The sequence below is a fragment of the Oncorhynchus kisutch genome, linkage group LG15, assembly GCF_002021735.2.
Source record: "Oncorhynchus kisutch isolate 150728-3 linkage group LG15, Okis_V2, whole genome shotgun sequence".
In the NCBI taxonomy this organism is placed as follows: domain Eukaryota; kingdom Metazoa; phylum Chordata; class Actinopteri; order Salmoniformes; family Salmonidae; genus Oncorhynchus; species Oncorhynchus kisutch.
This window is the reverse complement of record NC_034188.2, coordinates 199,568-218,187: the sequence shown is the minus strand read 5'-3', so window position 1 is coordinate 218,187 and position 18,620 is coordinate 199,568. Positions and strand designations below refer to the sequence as shown.

Sequence of the window (18,620 nt, the reverse complement as noted above, 5' to 3'; positions counted from 1 at the left end):
TAAGGTCTACTACAGCTGTTGTATTCAGCATTTCACTGTAAGGTCTACTACACCTGTTGTATTCAGCATTTCACTGTAAGATCTACTACACCTGTTGTATTCAGCATTTCACTGTAAGGTCTACTACACCTGTTGTATTCAGCATTTCACTGTAAGGTCTACTACACCTGTTGTATTCAGCATTTCACTGTAAGGTCTACTACACCTGTTGTATTCAGCATTTCACTGTAAGGTCTACTACACCTGTTGTATTCAGCATTTCACTGTAAGGTCTACTACACCTGTTGTATTCAGCATTTCACTGTAAGGTCTACTACACCTGTTGTATTCAGCATTTCACTGTAAGGTCTACTACACCTGTTGTATTCAGCATTTCACTGTAAGGTCTACTACACCTGTTGTATTCAGCATTTCACTGTAAGGTCTACTACACCTGTTGTATTCAGCATTTCACTGTAAGGTCTACTACACCTGTTGTATTCAGCATTTCACTGTAAGGTCTACTACACCTGTTGTATTCAGCATTTCACTGTAAGGTCTACTACTGTTGTATTCAGCATTTCACTGTAAGGTCTACTACACCTGTTGTATTCAGCATTTCACTGTAAGGTCTACTACACCTGTTGTATTCAGCATTTCACTGTAAGGTCTACTACACCTGTTGTATTCAGCATTTCACTGTGAGGTCTACTACACCTGTTGTATTCAGCATTTCACTGTAAGGTCTACTACACCTGTTGTATTCAGCATTTCACTGTAAGGTCTACACCTGTTGTATTCAGCATTTCACTGTAAGGTCTACTACACCTGTTGTATTCAGCATTTCACTGTAAGGTCTACTACACCTGTTGTATTCAGCATTTCACTGTAAGGTCTACTACACCTGTTGTATTCAGCATTTCACTGTAAGGTCTACTACACCTGTTGTATTCAGCATTTCACTGTAAGGTCTACTACACCTGTTGTATTCAGCATTTCACTGTAAGGTCTACTACACCTGTTGTATTCAGCATTTCACTGTAAGGTCTACTACACCTGTTGTATTCAGCATTTCACTGTAAGGTCTACTACCTGTTGTATTCAGCATTTCACTGTAAGGTCTACTACACCTGTTGTATTCAGCATTTCACTGTAAGGTCTACTACACCTGTTGTATTCAGCATTTCACTGTAAGGTCTACTACACCTGTTGTATTCAGCATTTCACTGTAAGGTCTACTACACCTGTTGTATTCAGCATTTCACTGTAGGTCTACTACACCTGTTGTATTCAGCATTTCACTGTAAGGTCTACTACACCTGTTGTATTCAGCATTTCACTGTAAGGTCTACTACACCTGTTGTATTCAGCATTTCACTGTAAGGTCTACTACACCTGTTGTATTCAGCATTTCACTGTAAGGTCTACTACACCTGTTGTATTCAGCATTTCACTGTAAGGTCTACTACACCTGTTGTATTCAGCATTTCACTGTAAGGTCTACTACACCTGTTGTATTCAGCATTTCACTGTAAGGTCTACTACTGTTGTATTCAGCATTTCACTGTAAGGTCTACTACACCTGTTGTATTCAGCATTTCACTGTAAGGTCTACTACACCTGTTGTATTCAGCATTTCACTGTAAGGTCTACTACACCTGTTGTATTCAGCATTTCACTGTAAGGTCTACTACACCTGTTGTATTCAGCATTTCACTGTAAGGTCTACTACACCTGTTGTATTCAGCATTTCACTCTAAGGTCTACTACACCTGTTGTATTCAGCATTTCACTGTAAGGTCTACTACTGTTGTATTCAGCATTTCACTGTAAGGTCTACTACTGTTGTATTCAGCATTTCACTGTAAGGTCTACTACACCTGTTGTATTCAGCATTTCACTGTAAGGTCTACTACACCTGTTGTATTCAGCATTTCACTGTAAGGTCTACTACACCTGTTGTATTCAGCATTTCACTGTAAGGTCTACTACACCTGTTGTATTCAGCATTTCACTGTAAGGTCTACTACTGTTGTATTCAGCATTTCACTGTAAGGTCTACTACACCTGTTGTATTCAGCATTTCACTGTAAGGTCTACTACACCTGTTGTATTCAGCATTTCACTGTAAGGTCTACTACTGTTGTATTCAGCATTTCACTGTAAGGTCTACTACACCTGTTGTATTCAGCATTTCACTGTAAGGTCTACTGCACCTGTTGTATTCAGCATTTCACTGTAAGGTCTACTACACCTGTTGTATTCAGCATTTCACTGTAAGGTCTACTACACCTGTTGTATTCAGCATTTCACTGTAAGGTCTACTACACCTGTTGTATTCAGCATTTCACTGTAAGGTCTACTACTGTTGTATTCGACACACGTGACAAATACACTTTGATTCGATTCTATAGCGCTTTTCATAACAATCTCAAAGCGCTTCAAAAGCAACCAAGTAATACATGAGTTAGGGTTAGGGTTAGTAATACATGAGTTAGGGTTAGGGTTAGTAATACATGAGTTAGGGTTAGGGTTAGTAATACATGAGTTAGGGTTAGGGTTAGTAATACATGAGTTAGGGTTAGGGTTAGTAATACATGAGTTAGGGTTAGGGTTAGTAATACATGAGTTAGGGTTAGGGTTAGTAATACATGAGTTAGGGTTAGGGTTAGTAATACATGAGTTAGGGTTAGGGTTAGTAATACATGAGTTAGGGTTAGGGTTAGTAATACATGAGTTAGGGTTAGGGTTAGTAATACATGAGTTAGGGTTAGGGTTAGTAATACATGAGTTAGGGTTAGGGTTAGTAATACATGAGTTAGGGTTAGGGTTAGTAATACATGAGTTAGGGTTAGGGTTAGTAATACATGAGTTACTCATGATGATGTTGTCAGATCTCTCCAAAAGGAGATGTGGGTGTGGAGTCAGGCGCAGGAGAAAGCAAGTTTCTGAAAAGGGAGTTTAATAAACAAGGTCCAAAGAGCATGAAAAACAGGACTAACACAGTATCCTCAAACCACCTGTACAACAGAACCTGTACAACAGAACCTAAAACGTAGCCCAGAACAGAACGACAGCAAACAAAACAATCCCGCACAAAACCCGGAAGAAATTAAGAGATTTTGAATACCACCCCCCTAATTACCCAAATAGAACACAGGTGGCACATAAGACAGACATAACCAAATGAAAAGAAAAAAGGATCGTTGGCAGCTAGTAGACCGGCGACGACGACCACCGAGCACCGCCCGAACAGGGAGAGGAGCCACCTTCAGTGGAAATCGTGACAGATGTATTGGTTGATCTAACTATAACTAGACTACTAGTGATGATGTATTGGTTGATCTAACTATAACTAGACTACTCATGATGTATTGGTTGATCTAACTATAGTTGCATTTGAATGAACGTTTAGAAACACAGGTTTGACCCGTCTTTTGTTTGAGAATCATGTGGTGATTTATGCATGTCTTCTTAATTTAGCCTATCAGATGCTCTTATATTCCCATGTGGTAAGCTAAGCATGCTTTGTTAATTTAGCCTATCAGATGCTCTTATATTCCCATGTGGTAAGCTAAGCATGCTTTGTTAATTTAGCCTATCAGATGCTCTTATGTTCCCATGTGGTAAGCTAAGTATGCTTTGTTAATGTAGCCTATCAGATGCTCTTATATTCCCATGTGGTAAGCTAAGCATGCTTTGTTAATTTAGCCTATCAGATGCTCTTATATTCCCATGTGGTAAGCTAAGCATGCTTTGTTAATTTAGCCTATGAGATGCTCTTATATTCCCATGTGGTAAGCTAAGCATGCTTTGTTAATTTAGCCTATCAGATGCTCTTATATTCCCATGTGGTAAGCTAAGCATGCTTTGTTATTTTAGCCTATCAGATGCTCTTATATTCCCATGTGGTAAGCTAAGCATGCTTTGTTAATTTAGCCTATCAGATGCTCTTATATTCCCATGCCCTGATCACAGTCACCATACATCTATTTTGTAACAACAATATCAAGGAATGAATTAGAAAATGTTCATATATAAAATGTGCATACAGGCCTACCTAATGTGTTAAGAATCCAATCAAACTGGTTCTGTTGAGCTACATTTTTAAAGTTGGTAGATTTAAATAAATAAATAAATAATAATATTTCCCCTTTATTTAACCAGGTGACCAGTTGAGAACAAGTTCTCATTTACAACAGCGACCTGGCCAAGATAAAGCAAAACAGTGCGACAACAACACAGAGTTACACATGAAATAAACAAACATACAAGTGCGGACAGCGATCGGTTGAAGTGCTTGCATTTAGTTTTACTAGCGTTTAAGAGCAGTTGGAGGCCATGGAAGGAGTGTTGAATGGCATTGAAGCTCGTTTGGAGGTTTGTTAACACAGTGTCTATTGAAGGGCCAGAAGTATACAGAATGGTGTCGTCTGCGTAGAGGTGGATCAGAGACTCACCAGCAGCAAGAGCGACATCATTGATGTATACAGAGAAAATAGTCGGCCCGAGAATTGAACCCTGTGGCACCCCCATAGAGACCGCCAGAGGTCCGGACAACAGGCTCTCCGATTTGACACACTGAACTCTATCTGAGAAGTAGTTAGTAAACCAGGCGAGGCAGTCATTAGAGAAGCCAAGGCTATTGAGTCTGCCGATAAGAATGTGGTGATTGACAGAGTCGAAAGCCTTGGCCAGGTTGATGAAGACAGCTGCACAGTACTGTCTTTTATTGATGCCAGTTATGATATTGTTTAGGACCTTGAGCGTGGCTGAGGTGCACCCATGACCGCTCCAAAACCAGATTGCATAGTGGAGAATGTACGGTGGGATTCGAAATGGTCGGTGATCTGTTTGTTAACTTGGCTTTCAAAGAATAGAAAAGCAGGGCAGGATGGATATATGTCTATAACAGTTTGGGTCTAGAGTGTCTTGCCCTTTGAAGAGGGGATTACTGCGGCAGCGGGATTACTGCGGCAGCGGGATCTCAGAGGGATCTCAAACGATACAAAAGAGAGGTTGAACAGGCTAGTAATAGGTGTTGCAAAAAATGTTGGCGTATAATTTTAGAAAGAGAGGGTCCAGATTGTCTAGCCCAGATACTTTGTAGGGATCCAGATTTTGTAGCTCTTTCAGAATATCAGCTATCTGGATTTGGGTGAAGGAAAAGCGGGGGGGGGGGGGGCTTGGGCAAGTTGCTGCAGGGGGTGCAGAGCTATTGGCCGGGGTAGGGGTAGCCAGGTGGAAAGCATGGCCAGCTGTGGAAAAATGCTTTTTGAAATATTCGATTATCGTAGATTTATTGGTGGTGACAGTGTTTCCTATCCTCAGTGCAGTGGGCAGCAGGGAGGAGGTGCTCTTATTCTCCATGGACTTTACATTGTCCCAAAACATTTTGGAATTAGTGCTACAGGATACAAACTTCTGTGTAAAAAAAGCTAGCCTTAGCTTTCCTAACTAACTTTGTATTTTGGTTCCTGACTTGCATATCGTGGGGGTAATTCGATGCTAATGCAGTACGCCACAGGATGTTTTTGTGCTGGTCAAGGGCAGTCAAGTCTGGAGTGAACCAAGGGCTATACAGTTGAAGTCGAAAGTTTCCATACACTTAGGTTGGAGTCATTAAATCTAGTTTTTCAACGGCTCCACAAATTTCTTGTTAACAAACTATAGTTTTGGCAAGTCTGTTAGGACATCTACTTTGTGCATGACAAGTCATTTTCCCAACAATTGCTTACAGACAGATTATTTCACTGTATCACAATTCCAGTGGGTCAGAAGTTTAAATACACTAAGCTGACTGTGCTTTTAAACAGCTTGGAAAATTCCAGAAAATAATGTCATGGCTTTAGAAGCTTCTGGATAATTGAGTCAGTTGGAGGTGTGCACCTGTGAATGTATTTCAAGGACTACCTTCAAACTCAGTGCCTCTTTGCTTGACATCGTGAAAAATCTAAAGAAATCAGACAAGACCTCAGACAAAAAATTGTAGACCTCCATCGCTGGTTGAAAACTGTTTTCTGCCCCTCCCAAAAGATAGAATTTGTAGATAATTGGCCCTCTTTCTGGGACTCACCCACAAACAGGACCAAGCCTGGCCTGTTGAGGAGTGATGGACTCCATCCTAGCTGGAGGGGTGCTCTCATCTTATCTACCAACATAGACAGGGCTCTAACTCCTCTAGCTCCACAACAAAATAGGGTGCAGGCCAGGCATCAGGCTGTTAGCCAGCATGCCAGCTTAGTGGAGTCTGCCACTAGCACAGCCTGCTTAGCTATCCCCATTGAGACCATGTCTGTGCCTCGACCTAGGTTGGGCAAAACTAAACATGGCGGTGTTCGCCTTAGCAATCTCACTAGAATAAAGACCTCCTCCATTCCTGCCATTATTGAAAGAGATCGTGATACCTCACATTTCAAAATAGGGCTACTTAATGTTAGATCCCTCGCTTCAAAGGCAGTTATAGTCAATGAACTAATCACTGATCATAATCTTGATGTGATTGGCCTGACTGAAACATGGCTTAAGCCTGATTTAAATGAGGCCTCACCTCCTGGTTATACTAGTGACCATATCCCCCTTGCATCCCGCAAAGGCGGAGGTGTTGCTATAATTTACGATAGCAAATTTCAACATACAAAAAACCCTCCCTGATGTTTTCGTCTTTTGAGCTTCTAGTCATGAAATCTATGCAGCCTACTCAATCACTTTTTTTAGCTACTGTTTACAGGCCTCCTGGGCCATATAATGCATTCCTCACTGAGTTCCCTGAATTCCTATCGGACCTTGTAGTCATAGCAGATAATATTCACATTTTTGGTGATTTTAATATTCACATGGAAAAGTCCACAGACCCACTCCAAAAGGCTTTCGGAGCCATCATGGACTCAGTGGGTTTTGTCCAACATGTCTCTGGACCTACTCACCCTCACAGTCATACTCTGGAGCTAGTTTTGTCCCATGGAATAAATGTTGTGGATCTTAATGTTTTTCCTCATAATCCTGGACTATCGGACCACCATTTTATTACGTTTGCAATCGCAACAAATAATCTGCTCAGACCCCAACCAAGGAGCATCAAAAGTCGTACTATAAATTCTCAGACAACCCATAGATTCCTTGATGCCCTTCCAGACTCCCTCTGCCTACCCAATGATGTCAGAGGACAAAAATCAGTTAACCACCTAACCGAGGAACTCAATTTAACCTTGTGCAATACCCTAGATGCAGTTGCACCCCTAAAAACTAAAAACATTTGTCATAAGAAACTAGCTCCCTGGTATACAGAAAATACCTGAGCTCTGAAGCAAGCTTCCAGAACATTGGAACGGAAATAGCGCCACACCAAACTGGAAGTCTTCTGAGCCCTCACTGCTGCTCGATCATCCTATTTTTCCAACGTAATTGAGGAAAATAAGAACAATCCTACATTTATTTTTGATAACTTCACAAAGCTAACTAAAAAAGCACCTGTCACACCCTGACCATAGTTTGCTTTGTATGTTTCTATGTTTTGTTTGGTCAGGGTGTGATCTGAGTGGGCATTCTATGTTGTGTGTCTAGTTTGTCTGTTTCTGTGTTTGGCCTGATATGGTTCTCAATCAGAGGCAGGTGTTAGTCATTGTCTCTGATTGGGAACCATATTTAGGTAGCCTGTTTGGTGTTGGGGTTTGTGGGTGATTGTCCCTGTCGAACCAGATAGGGCTTCTTCACGGTTATTGTTTTTGTATATTGTTCTATTGTCATCTTTATTAAAGATGTATCCAAATAACCACGCTGTGTTTTGGTCCGCCTCTCCTTCAACAGAAGAATCCCGTTACAGCACCATTCCCCAAGAGAGGATGGCTTTCACTTCAGCAGTAATAAATTCATGAACTTCTTTGAAGAAAATATCATGATCATTAGAAAGAAAATTACGGACTCTTTAAATCTGCGTATTCCTCCAAAGCTCAGCTGTCCTGAGTCTGCACAACTCTGCCAGGACCTAGGATCAAGAGAGACACTCAAGTGTTTTAGTACTATATCTCTTGACACAATGATGAAAATAATCAATCTTCAAGCTGCATACTGGACCCTGTTCCAACTAAACTACTGAAAGAGCGGCTTCCTGTCCTTGCCCCTCCTATGTTGAACATAATAAACGGCTCTCTATCCACCGGATGTGTACCAAACTCACTAAAAGTGGCAGTAATAAAGCCTCTCTTGATAAAGCCAAACCTTGACCCAGAAAATTTTAAAAACTATGGGCCTATTTCAAATCTTCCATTCCTCTCAAATAAAATGTAAAAAGCTGTTGCGCAGCAACTCACTGCCTCCCTGAAGACAAACAATGTATACCAAATGCTTCAGTCTGGTTTTAGACCCCATCATAGCACTGAGACTGCACTTGTGAATGTGGTAAATTACCTTTTAATGGCGTCAGACCGAGGCTCTGCATCTGTCCTCGTGCTCCTAGACCTTAGTGCTGCTTTTGATACCATCGATCACCACATTCTTTTGGAGAGATTGGAAACTCTAATTGGTCTACACGGACAAGTTCTGGCCTGGTATAGATCGTATCTATCGGAAAGATATCAGCTTGTCTCTGTGAATGGTTTGTCCTCTGACAAATCAGCTGTAAATTTCAGTGTTCCTCAAGGTTCCATTTTAGGACCACTATTGATTTCACAATATATTTTACCTCTTGGGGATGTCATTCGAAAACATAATGTTAACTTTCACTGCTATGACACATGGTGAAACCCCAAAATTGCCCTCGCTAGAAGCCTGTGTTTCAGACATAAGGAAGTGGATGGCTGCAAACATTCTACTTTTAAACTCGGACAAAACAGAGATGCTTGTTCTAGGTCCCAAGAAACAAAGAGATCTTCTGTTGAATCTGACAATTAATCTTGATGGTTGTACAGTCGTCTCAAATAAAACTGTGAAGGACCTCGGTGTTACTCTGGACCCTGATCTGTCTTCTGCAACGCTCTACTTTCCGGACACCTGGATAAAGCACTAAATAAACTTCAGTTAGTGCTAAATACGGCTGCTATAATCCTGACTAGAACCACCAAATGTGATGATATTATTCCAGTGTGGCCCAGGAGTGTGAGTGTGAAGGTGAACGGAAAGGCTCTGGCGCAACGAACCGCCCTTGCTGTCTCTGCCTGGCCGGTTCCCCTCTCTCCACCGGGATTCTCTGCCTCTAACCCTATTACAGGGGCTGAGTCACTGGCTTACTGGTGCTCTTCCATGCCGTCCCTAGGAGGGGTGCGTCACTTGAGTGGGTTGAGTCACTGACGTGATCTTCCTGTCTTGGCTGGCGCCCCCCCCTTGGGTTGTACCGTGGCGGAGATCTTTGTGGGCTATACTCGGCCTTGTCTCAGGATGGTAAGTTGGTGGTTGAAGATATCCCTCTAGTGGTGTGGGGGCTGTGCTTTGGCAAAGTGGCTGGGGTTATATCCTGCCTGTTTTGCCCTGTCCGGGGGTATCATTGGATGGGGCCACAGTGTCTCCTGACCCCTCCTGTCTCAGCCTCCAGTATTTATGTTGCAGTAGTTTATGTGTCGGGGGCTAGGGTTAGTGTGTTATATCTGGAGAATTTATCCTGTCTTATCCAGTGTCCTGTGTGAATGGAAGTATGCTCTCTCTAATTCTCTCTTTCTTTCATTCTCTCTCTCGGAGGACCTGAGCCCTAGGACCATGCCTCTGGACTACCTAGCATGAATACTCCTTGCTTTCCCCATTCCACCTGGCCGTGCTGCTGCTCCAGTTTCAACTGTTCTGCCTGCAGCTATGGAACCCTGACCTGTTCACCGGATGTGCTACCTGTCCCAGACCTGCTGTTTTCAACTCTCTAGAGACAGCAGGAGCAGTAGAGATACTCTAAAAGATCAGCTATGAATTGCCAACTGACATTTACTCCTGAGGTGCTGACTTGCTGCACCCTCGACAACTACTGTGATTATTATTTGACCATGCTGGTCATTTATGAACATTTGAACATCTTGGCCATGTTCTGTTATAATCTCCACCCGGCACAGCCAGAAGAGGACTGGCCACACCTCATAGCCTGGTTCCTCTCTAGGTTTATTCCTAGGTTTTGGCCTTTCTAGGGAGTTTTTCCTAGCCACCATGCTTCTAGACCTGCATTGCTTGCTGTTTGGGGTTTCTGTACAGCACTTTGAGATATCAGTTGATGTAAGAAGGGCTATATAAATACATTTGAGGTCTGGTTTGTCCATGGGATCAATTTCCAAACGCCTGAATGTACCACTTTCATCTGTACAAACAATAGTACGCAAGTATAAACAACATGGGACCACACTGCCGTCATACCGCTCAGGAAGGAGACTCGTTCTGTCTTCTAGAGATGAACGTACTTTGCTGAGAAAAGTGAAGATCAATCCCAGAACAACAGCAAAGGACCTTGTGAATATGCTGGAGGAAACAGGTACAAAAGTATCTATATCCACAGTAAAACAAGTCCTATATCGATATAACCTGAAAGACAGCTCAGCAAGGAAGATCCAATGCTCCAAAACCACCGTAAAAAAGCCAGACTATGGTGTGCAACTGCACATGGGGACAAAGATCGTACTTTTTGGAGAGATGTCCTCTGGTCTGATGAAACAAAAATAGAACTGTTTGGCCATAATGACCATCATTATGTTTGGAGGAAAAAGGGGGAGGCTTGCAAGCCGAAGAACACCATCCCAACCGTGAGCTTTGCTGCAGGAGGCACTGGTGCACTTCACAAAATAGATGGCTTCATGAGGCAGGAAAATGTTGTTTATATATTGAAGAAACATCTCAAGACATCAGACAGGAAGTTAAAGCTTGGTTGCAAATGGGTCTTCCAAATGAACAATAACCCCAAGTATACTTCCAAAGTTGTGGCTAAAGGACATCAAAATAACGCTATTGGAGTGGCCATTAGAAAGCCCTGACCTCAATCCTATAGAAAATGTGTGGGCAGAACTGATAAAGTGTGTGCGAGCAAGGAGGCCAAAACACCTGACTCAGTTACACCAGCTCTGTCAGAAAGAATGGGCCAAAATTCACCCAAATTATTGTGGGAAGGTTGTGGAAGCCTACCTGAAACGTTTGACCCAAGTTAAACAATATAAAGGTAATGCTACCAAATACTAATTGAGTGTATGTAAACTTCTGACCCACTGGGAATGTGATGAAAGAAATAAAAGCTGAAATAAATAATTCTCTCTATTATTATTCTAACTGACCTAAGACAGGGAATTGTTGCTGGGATTAAATGTCAGGAATTGTGAAAAACTGAGTTGAAATGTATTTGGCTAGGGTGTATGTAAACTTCCGAATTCAACTGTATCTTTTCTTAGTTCTACATTTTTGAATGGGGCATGCTTATTTAAGAGAGTGAGGAAAGCACTTTTAAAGAACAACCAGGCATCCTCTACTGACGGGATGAGGTCAATATCCTTCCAGAATAGGGTTGTACCTGGTAGGTTCCTTGATAATTTGTGTGAGATTGAGGGCATATAGTTTAGATTGTAGGATGGCCGGGGTGCTAAGCATATCCCAGTTTAGGTCACCTAACAGTACGAACTCTGAAGATAGATGGGGGGCGATCAATTCACATATGGTGTCCATGGCACAGCTGGGGCTAAGGGGGGTTTATAACAAGTGGCAACAGTGAGAGACTTATTTCTGGAAAGGCGGATTTTTAAAAGTAGAAGCTTGAATTGTTTGGGCACATACCTGGATAGTGTGACAGAACTCTGCAGGCTGTCTCTGCAGTAGATTGAAACTCCTCCCCCTTTGGCAGTTCTATCTTAACGGAAAATGTTGTAGTTGGGGATGGAAATGTCAGAATTGTTGGTGACCTTCCTAAGCCAGGATTCAGACACGGCATCAGATAACTTCAGCACTGTTCCAAACTTAGACTCTTTTTAACAACTGCATGAATAGAAATCAAAACGTCTCCGGTGCTGCAGCATGTGCTCACTTGTTGTCATGCTCTGTTGTGGTATTAAAAGAGATTCTGCTTGCCTCTAGTCATGTAGAATTGCATGAAATATGTTTATAAAAGTAAATTTTTTTCTCGGATGCAAATAAGTAGAAAGATTTAAGTAGTGCTTTATAGTGGCTATCTTTTCACTCCAACCCTTGTCAGCGGTGATATGCTACAACCTTCTGGCTACTTTGCCATGTAATGCTTGCAAACCGAAGAACAGCAGGTTAGGCATGTTCTCTGCTATCCACTTTGTTTTAATTATTATTTAGGGTCAGTAGTTTTTTCTCTCCAAGCATTCAGGGAGGGTTGATTTGCAACATGATCTGATAGTTGACCAGGCGATGCATTAAGAGGTGCTGAAAAGGAAATCATGTGCAGATATGGCTACACCCTGATAAGCAGCGCACAACGATTCCATGATTGGGCGTATGATCGTACAACATCCCTGATCACAAATGCATGATCTAATTAGGCTGGCCAAGAGCCAATTGCTGAACCCCTGACACTCACAACCATCGAGAAAGTGGTCATAGATAAATGTATACGCTCTCTCCCGGTCGAAGCTCCCAGTTAGCCAGCCAAGTTAACCCGCAGAGTGCAGATCAGCTGGTGGAACCGGTTGAAGGACAGGAAGCGGCTTTGGAGGTCCTGCGCAGTGGAAAACCACGGAAGGCAGAACCCTCCACTCGCCCAAAGGAGCGGAAAAGGAAGGCGGACAAGGCCGTAACCCCAGCCAAGGATGGGGGACACCGACAGGCAGCTCCTCGAGATGACGCCCCTTCCTGAACCTGGCAGGAAGTGCTACGAGTGTGGTGAGCTGGGACACATTGCCTGGAACTGTCCAGCCCGCAATGTCCCAATGCCTTCAGCCTCAGCCAGTGAGGTAGCCACCGGGCTTACTGAGGGCATGCTGGGCTGAGGAGTGTGGTCCTTCCCCTGTCACCTGGGTAAGAGCCAACGGAAAGGACACCACGGCACTTTTGGAATCCTGGAGTATGGTGACCTTGATCCGACCTGACTTCGCCAGGTCCCTGAACCTGACTGACACTGTGAGACTCCTCCACCTACAGACCACAAAGGGACCAGTGGTTAAAAGCAATGGTTCGTGCTTTCAGTTTCACGCGAATGCTGCCATCAATAAACGGTTTCTGGTTTGGGAATGTTTTAATTGTTGCTATGGGAATGACATCATCAATGCACTTTCTAATGAACTCGCTCACCTAATCAGTGTATTTGTCAATGTTGTTGTTGGTCACAATGCGGAACAGACCCCAATCCACGTGATCGAAGCAGTCTTGAAGCGTGGAATCAGATTGGTCGGACCAGCGTTGAACAGACCTGAGCGCGGGAGCTTCTTGTTTTAGTTTCTGTCTGTAGGCAGGAAGCAACAAAATGGAGTCGTGGTCAGCTTTTCCAAAAGGAGGGTGGGGGAGGGCCTTATATGCGTTGCGGAAGTTAGAATAGCAATGATCCAAGGTTTTACCAGACCTGGTTGCGCAATCGATATGCTGATACAATTTAGAGTCTTGTTTTCAGATTAGCTTTGTTAAAATCCCCAGCTACAATGAATGTAGCCTCAGGATATGTGGTTTCCAGTTTGCAAAGAGTCAAATAAGGTTAGTTCAGGGCCATCAATGTGTCTGCTTGGGGGGGAATATATACCGCTGTGATTATAATCGAAGAGAATTCCCTTGGTAGATAATGCAGACGACATTTGATAGTGAGGAATTCTAAGTCAGGTGAACAGAAGGACTTGAGTTCCTGTATTTTGTTGTGGGCACGTCTCGTTAATCATAAGGCATACGCCCCCGCCCCTCTTCTACCAGAAATATGTTTGTTTCTGTCGGCGCGATGCGTGAAGAAACCAGCTGGCTGCACCGATTCCATTAGCATCTCTCGAGTGAGCCATGTTTCCGTGAAGCAAAGAACGTTACAGTCTCTGATGTCTCTCTGGAATGCTACCCTTGCTCGGATTTCATCAATCTTGTTGTCAAGAGACTGGACATTGGCAAGTAGTATGCTAGGGTCTGGTGCGCGATGTGCCCATCTCCGGAGCCTGACCAGAAGACCGCTACGATTCCCTCTTTTACGACGTCTTTGTTTTGGGTCGCAGGCTGGGATCCATTCCGTTGTCCTGGGTGGAAGGCAGAACACAGGATCCGCTTCGGGAAAGTCATATTCCTGGTCGTACTGATGGTGAGTTGACATTGCTCTTATATTCAGTAGTTCTTCCCGACTGTATGTAATGAAACCTAAGATGACCTGGGGTACCAATGTAAGAAATAACACGTAAAAAAACAAAAAACTGCATAGTTTCCAAGAAACGCGAAGCGAGGCGGCCATCTCTGTCGGTGCCGGAAATGATCGATTCTGTAATGATTTTAGGAAGGTAAATTAAATCTCAAAGTTCGACGCCTACCCCATGCCCCGACTTGATGAACTAATAGAATGGCAAGGGACCGCCCGATTGATCAGCACGCTCGACCTGACAAAGGATTATTGACAGGTGCCCTTAGCTCTCAAGGCATGGTAGAAAACTGCTTTCGCCACCCCGGATGGTCTGTTCCATTATAAGAAGCTGCCCTTTGAACTGCAAAGGGCCCCGGAGGTTGATGGACATGGTTCTCTGACCCTATCGGAAGTACGCGGTGGCGTACATTGATGATTTTGTGATCCATGAGAGTGAGTGGGAGGTACATCTAAACCAGGTGATCACAGTACCAAAATCCCTAATAAACTTCCCCTTTGCATTCTATTTGTGCTACTGGTGCCTGTTTTGTTATTGAACTTGGTGACGTGGAAACCCCACACCCTTGATCTTGCTACAATGTAAAGTGCTGGTCCAATGTTTTATGAGCTGAAATTTAAAAAATCCCCGAAATCTTCCATATGCACAAAGCTTATTTGTCTAAAATGTTGTACACAAATTTGATTACATTCCTGTTAGTGAACATTTTATCATTTGTCAAGATAATCCAGCCACTTGGCATATCAAGATGATTAAACAGCATGATCATTACACACAGCTGCGTGATCATCAAGGAGGGGGGTGTGAATGCTGAAATATAGCCCTTTTGTGGGGGAAAAAACAAATTCTGATTGGCTGGGGCTGGCTCCCCAGTGGGTGGGTCTGGCTACCTCCCAGGCCCACCCATGGCTACACCACTGCCTAATCATGTGAAATCCATAGATTAGGGCCTAATGAATTCATATAAATTGACTGATTTCCTCATATGAACTGTAACTCTGAAAAATATTTGAAATTGTTGCATGTTGCTTTTATATTTTTGTTCAGTATAAATAACATCCCTAACAGACTTTTAAAGGTGGAGCAAAATGCCTTGATTGTCAGCTGTCTAGCGCGCTGCTCTGAAAAATTGCCTTGGATTAATTCCTGACCTACGTAAAAAGTCTCAGAAGTCTCACAGCAATGATGTTGTATTAAAGAAGAGAAGTGTGCTGCCTTACCTGGCCACCAGGAGGCACCAGTTGTAGAGCACAGCAGTCGAGATGATCAGGAGCCAGTGGTAATAGATATTATCAGCTGGAGATAATATCAACATACCTGGACTCTTACTGCAGGAAGGGGGGAGAGAGGGGTGAGAGGAAGTGAGTGACAGAGAGGGAGTGAGTGACAGAGAGGGGTAGGGAGAGAGAGAGAAAGAAAGAGTGCGAGAGAGAGCGGAAGAGTGGAATTGCTTTGCTGTGTTTGTCAGCTGACTGGTGGTATGAATTGTCACTATTTGTAGTAAATCAGAAATTAGGAGCATCATACGTGTTGTGTATGTGGTCGTTGTGGACAGTGGGCTCAGCATCCGGTCGTGATTGGCTGATCCTGCTGGGCGGAGCCTGCAGATCAGGGCCTCGGAACCTTTCCAGGAACGAATCAGGTCTCTCTTGCTCCTCAACCAAACTCTTATGAGCCCACTCTCTCAAAGTCACCACCATGCTGACCAACCTGGAAACACACACAGAAACACACACACAAACACACATGTATATTAGGATATTGTGACATAACACTGTATTGTACTATGTTAGAAAATATTGACATATTATTTATACCGAAGCAAAACTTATAAAACACACTTCATATCAGGAAATCAGTCAATTGAAATAATTTCATTAGGCCCGACTCTATGGATTTCATGACTGGTTAGGGGCGCAGCCATTGGTAAGCCATGGAGAGCATAGGCCCACCCACTGGGGAGCCAGGCTCAGCCAATCAGAATTAGTTTTTCCCCCAAAAAGGGCTTTACTACAGACAGAAATACTCCTATTTCATCAATCTTGTTGTCAAGAGACTGGACATTGGCAAGTAGTATGCTAGGGTCTGGTGCGCGATGTGCCCATCTCCGGAGCCTGACCAGAAGACCGCTACGATTCCCTCTTTTACGACGTCTTTGTTTTGGGTCGCAGGCTGGGATCCATTCCGTTGTCCTGGGTGGAAGGCAGAACACAGGATCCGCTTCGGGAAAGTCATATTCCTGGTCGTACTGATGGTGAGTTGACATTGCTCTTATATTCAGTAGTTCTTCCCGACTGTATGTAATGAAACCTAAGATGACCTGGGGTACCAATGTAAGAAATAACACGTAAAAAAACAAAAAACTGCATAGTTTCCAAGAAACGCGAATCCTCCGGATTTTAAAATTCAGTTCATGAAACATTGGACTAACACTTTACATGTTGCGTCTGTAATTTTGTTCCTTGTATAAACGTTATATGTGAAAATAACAGACAACAGTGTTTTTTGTGTCACCTGGACATGGCTCCTCTTCCTCTGAAGGAGTTCTGGGAGGTGAGTCCTCTCCGGTCAATGACAGCCATCCGTTGTAGTTCTGACGACGTGTCATCACACATAGACTGGCCCCTACACGCACACATGAAGGATTAAGAAATGTGTGTGTGTGTGTGTGTGCGTGTGCGTGTGCATGCGTGTACACCTGAGAGACATCCTATTAAACATCCTGTGTACCAGTCAAAAGTTTGGACACACCTACTAATTCAAGGGTTTTTCTATATTTTTAACATTTTCTACATTGTAGAATAATAGTGAAGACATAACAACTAAGAAAAAACACATACGGAATCATGTAGTAACCAAAAGAAGTGTTAAACAAATCAAATATATTTCAGATTTTAGGTTCTTCAAAGTAGCCACCTTTTGCCTTGATGACAGCTTGCACACTCAGAGGAAGGGCCCTAAAATGTTCAAAGACTCCAGTCACCCGTCATAATTCTCTATGCTACGACACGGCAAGCCATACCGGATCACAGGTCCACGTCCAAAATCAAATCAAATCAAATTTATTTATATAGCCCTTCGTACATCAGCTGATATCTCAAAGTGCTGTACAGAAACCCAGCCTAAAACCCCAAACAGCAAGCAATGCAGGTGTAGAAGCACGGTGGCTAGGAAAAACTCTCTAGAAAGGCCAAAACCTAGGAAGAAACCTAGAGAGAAACCAGGCTATGTGGGGTGGCCAGTCCTCTTCTGGCTGTGCCGGGTGGAGATTATAACAGAACATGGCCAAGATGTTCAAATGTTCATAAATGACCAGCATGGTCGTATAATAATAAGGCAGAACAGTTGAAACTGGAGCAGCAACACAGTCAGATGGACTGGGGACAGCAAGGAGTCATCATGTCAGGTAGTCCTGGGGCATGGTCATAGGGCTCAGGTCCTCCGAGAGAGAGAGAAAAAAAGAGAGAATTAGAGAGAGCATATGTGGGGTGGACAGTCCTCTTCTGGCTGTGCCGGGTGGAGATTAAAACAGAACATGGCCAAGATGTTCAAATGTTCATAAATGACCAGCATGGTCGTATAATAATAAGGCAGAACAGTTGAAACTGGAGCAGCAACACAGTCAGATGGACTGGGGACAGCAAGGAGTCATCATGTCAGGTAGTCCTGGGGCATGGTCATAGGGCTCAGGTCCTCCGAGAGAGAGAGAAAAAAAGAGAGAATTAGAGAGAGCATATGTGGGGTGGACAGTCCTCTTCTGGCTGTGCCGGGTGGAGATTAAAACAGAACATGGCCAAGATGTTCAAATGTTCATAAATGATCAGCATGTTTGAATAATAAGAAGGCAGAACAGTTGAAACTGGAGCAGCAGCACAGCCAGGTGGACTGGGGACAGCAAGGAGTCATCATGTCAGGTAATCCTGGGGCATGGTCCTAGGGCTCAGGTCCTCAGAGAGAGAGAAGGAGAGAATTAGAGAACGCACACTTAGATTCACATAGGACACCGAATAGGACAGGAGAAGTACTCCAGATATAACAAACTGACCCTAGCCCCCTGACACATAAACTACTGCAGCATAAACACTGGAGGCTGAGACAGGAGGGGTCAGGAGACACTGTGGACCCATCCGAGGACACCCCCGGACAGGGCCAAACAGGAAGGATATAACCCCACCCACTTTGCCAAAGCACAGCCCCCACACCACTAGAGGGATATCTTCAACCACCAACTTACCATCCTGAGACAGGGCCGAGTATAGCCCACAAAGATCTCCGCCATGGCACAACCCAAGGGGGTGCGCCAACCCAGACAGGATGACCACATCAGTGAATCAACCCACTCAGGTGACGCACCCCTTCCAGGGACGGCATGAGAGGGCCCCAGTAAGCCAGTGACTCAGCCCCTGTAATAGGGTT

General features: G+C 43.6%; 1 protein-coding gene across 1 annotated transcript in view; it reads right to left on the bottom strand.

The window, feature by feature from the left end:
* LOC109880481 (cyclic nucleotide-gated cation channel) overlaps positions 1-18,620 on the bottom strand; it is a 41,775-nt gene that overhangs the window by 16,984 nt on the left and 6,171 nt on the right. Inside the window, exons 2-4 of the mRNA XM_031789444.1 lie at positions 16,719-16,829; positions 15,732-15,914; positions 15,425-15,532 (exon numbers count right to left, since the gene is read on the bottom strand). Coding sequence (XP_031645304.1) covers positions 15,425-15,532; positions 15,732-15,914; positions 16,719-16,829 — 402 coding nt within the window. The remainder of the gene's footprint in view (positions 1-15,424; positions 15,533-15,731; positions 15,915-16,718; positions 16,830-18,620) is intronic.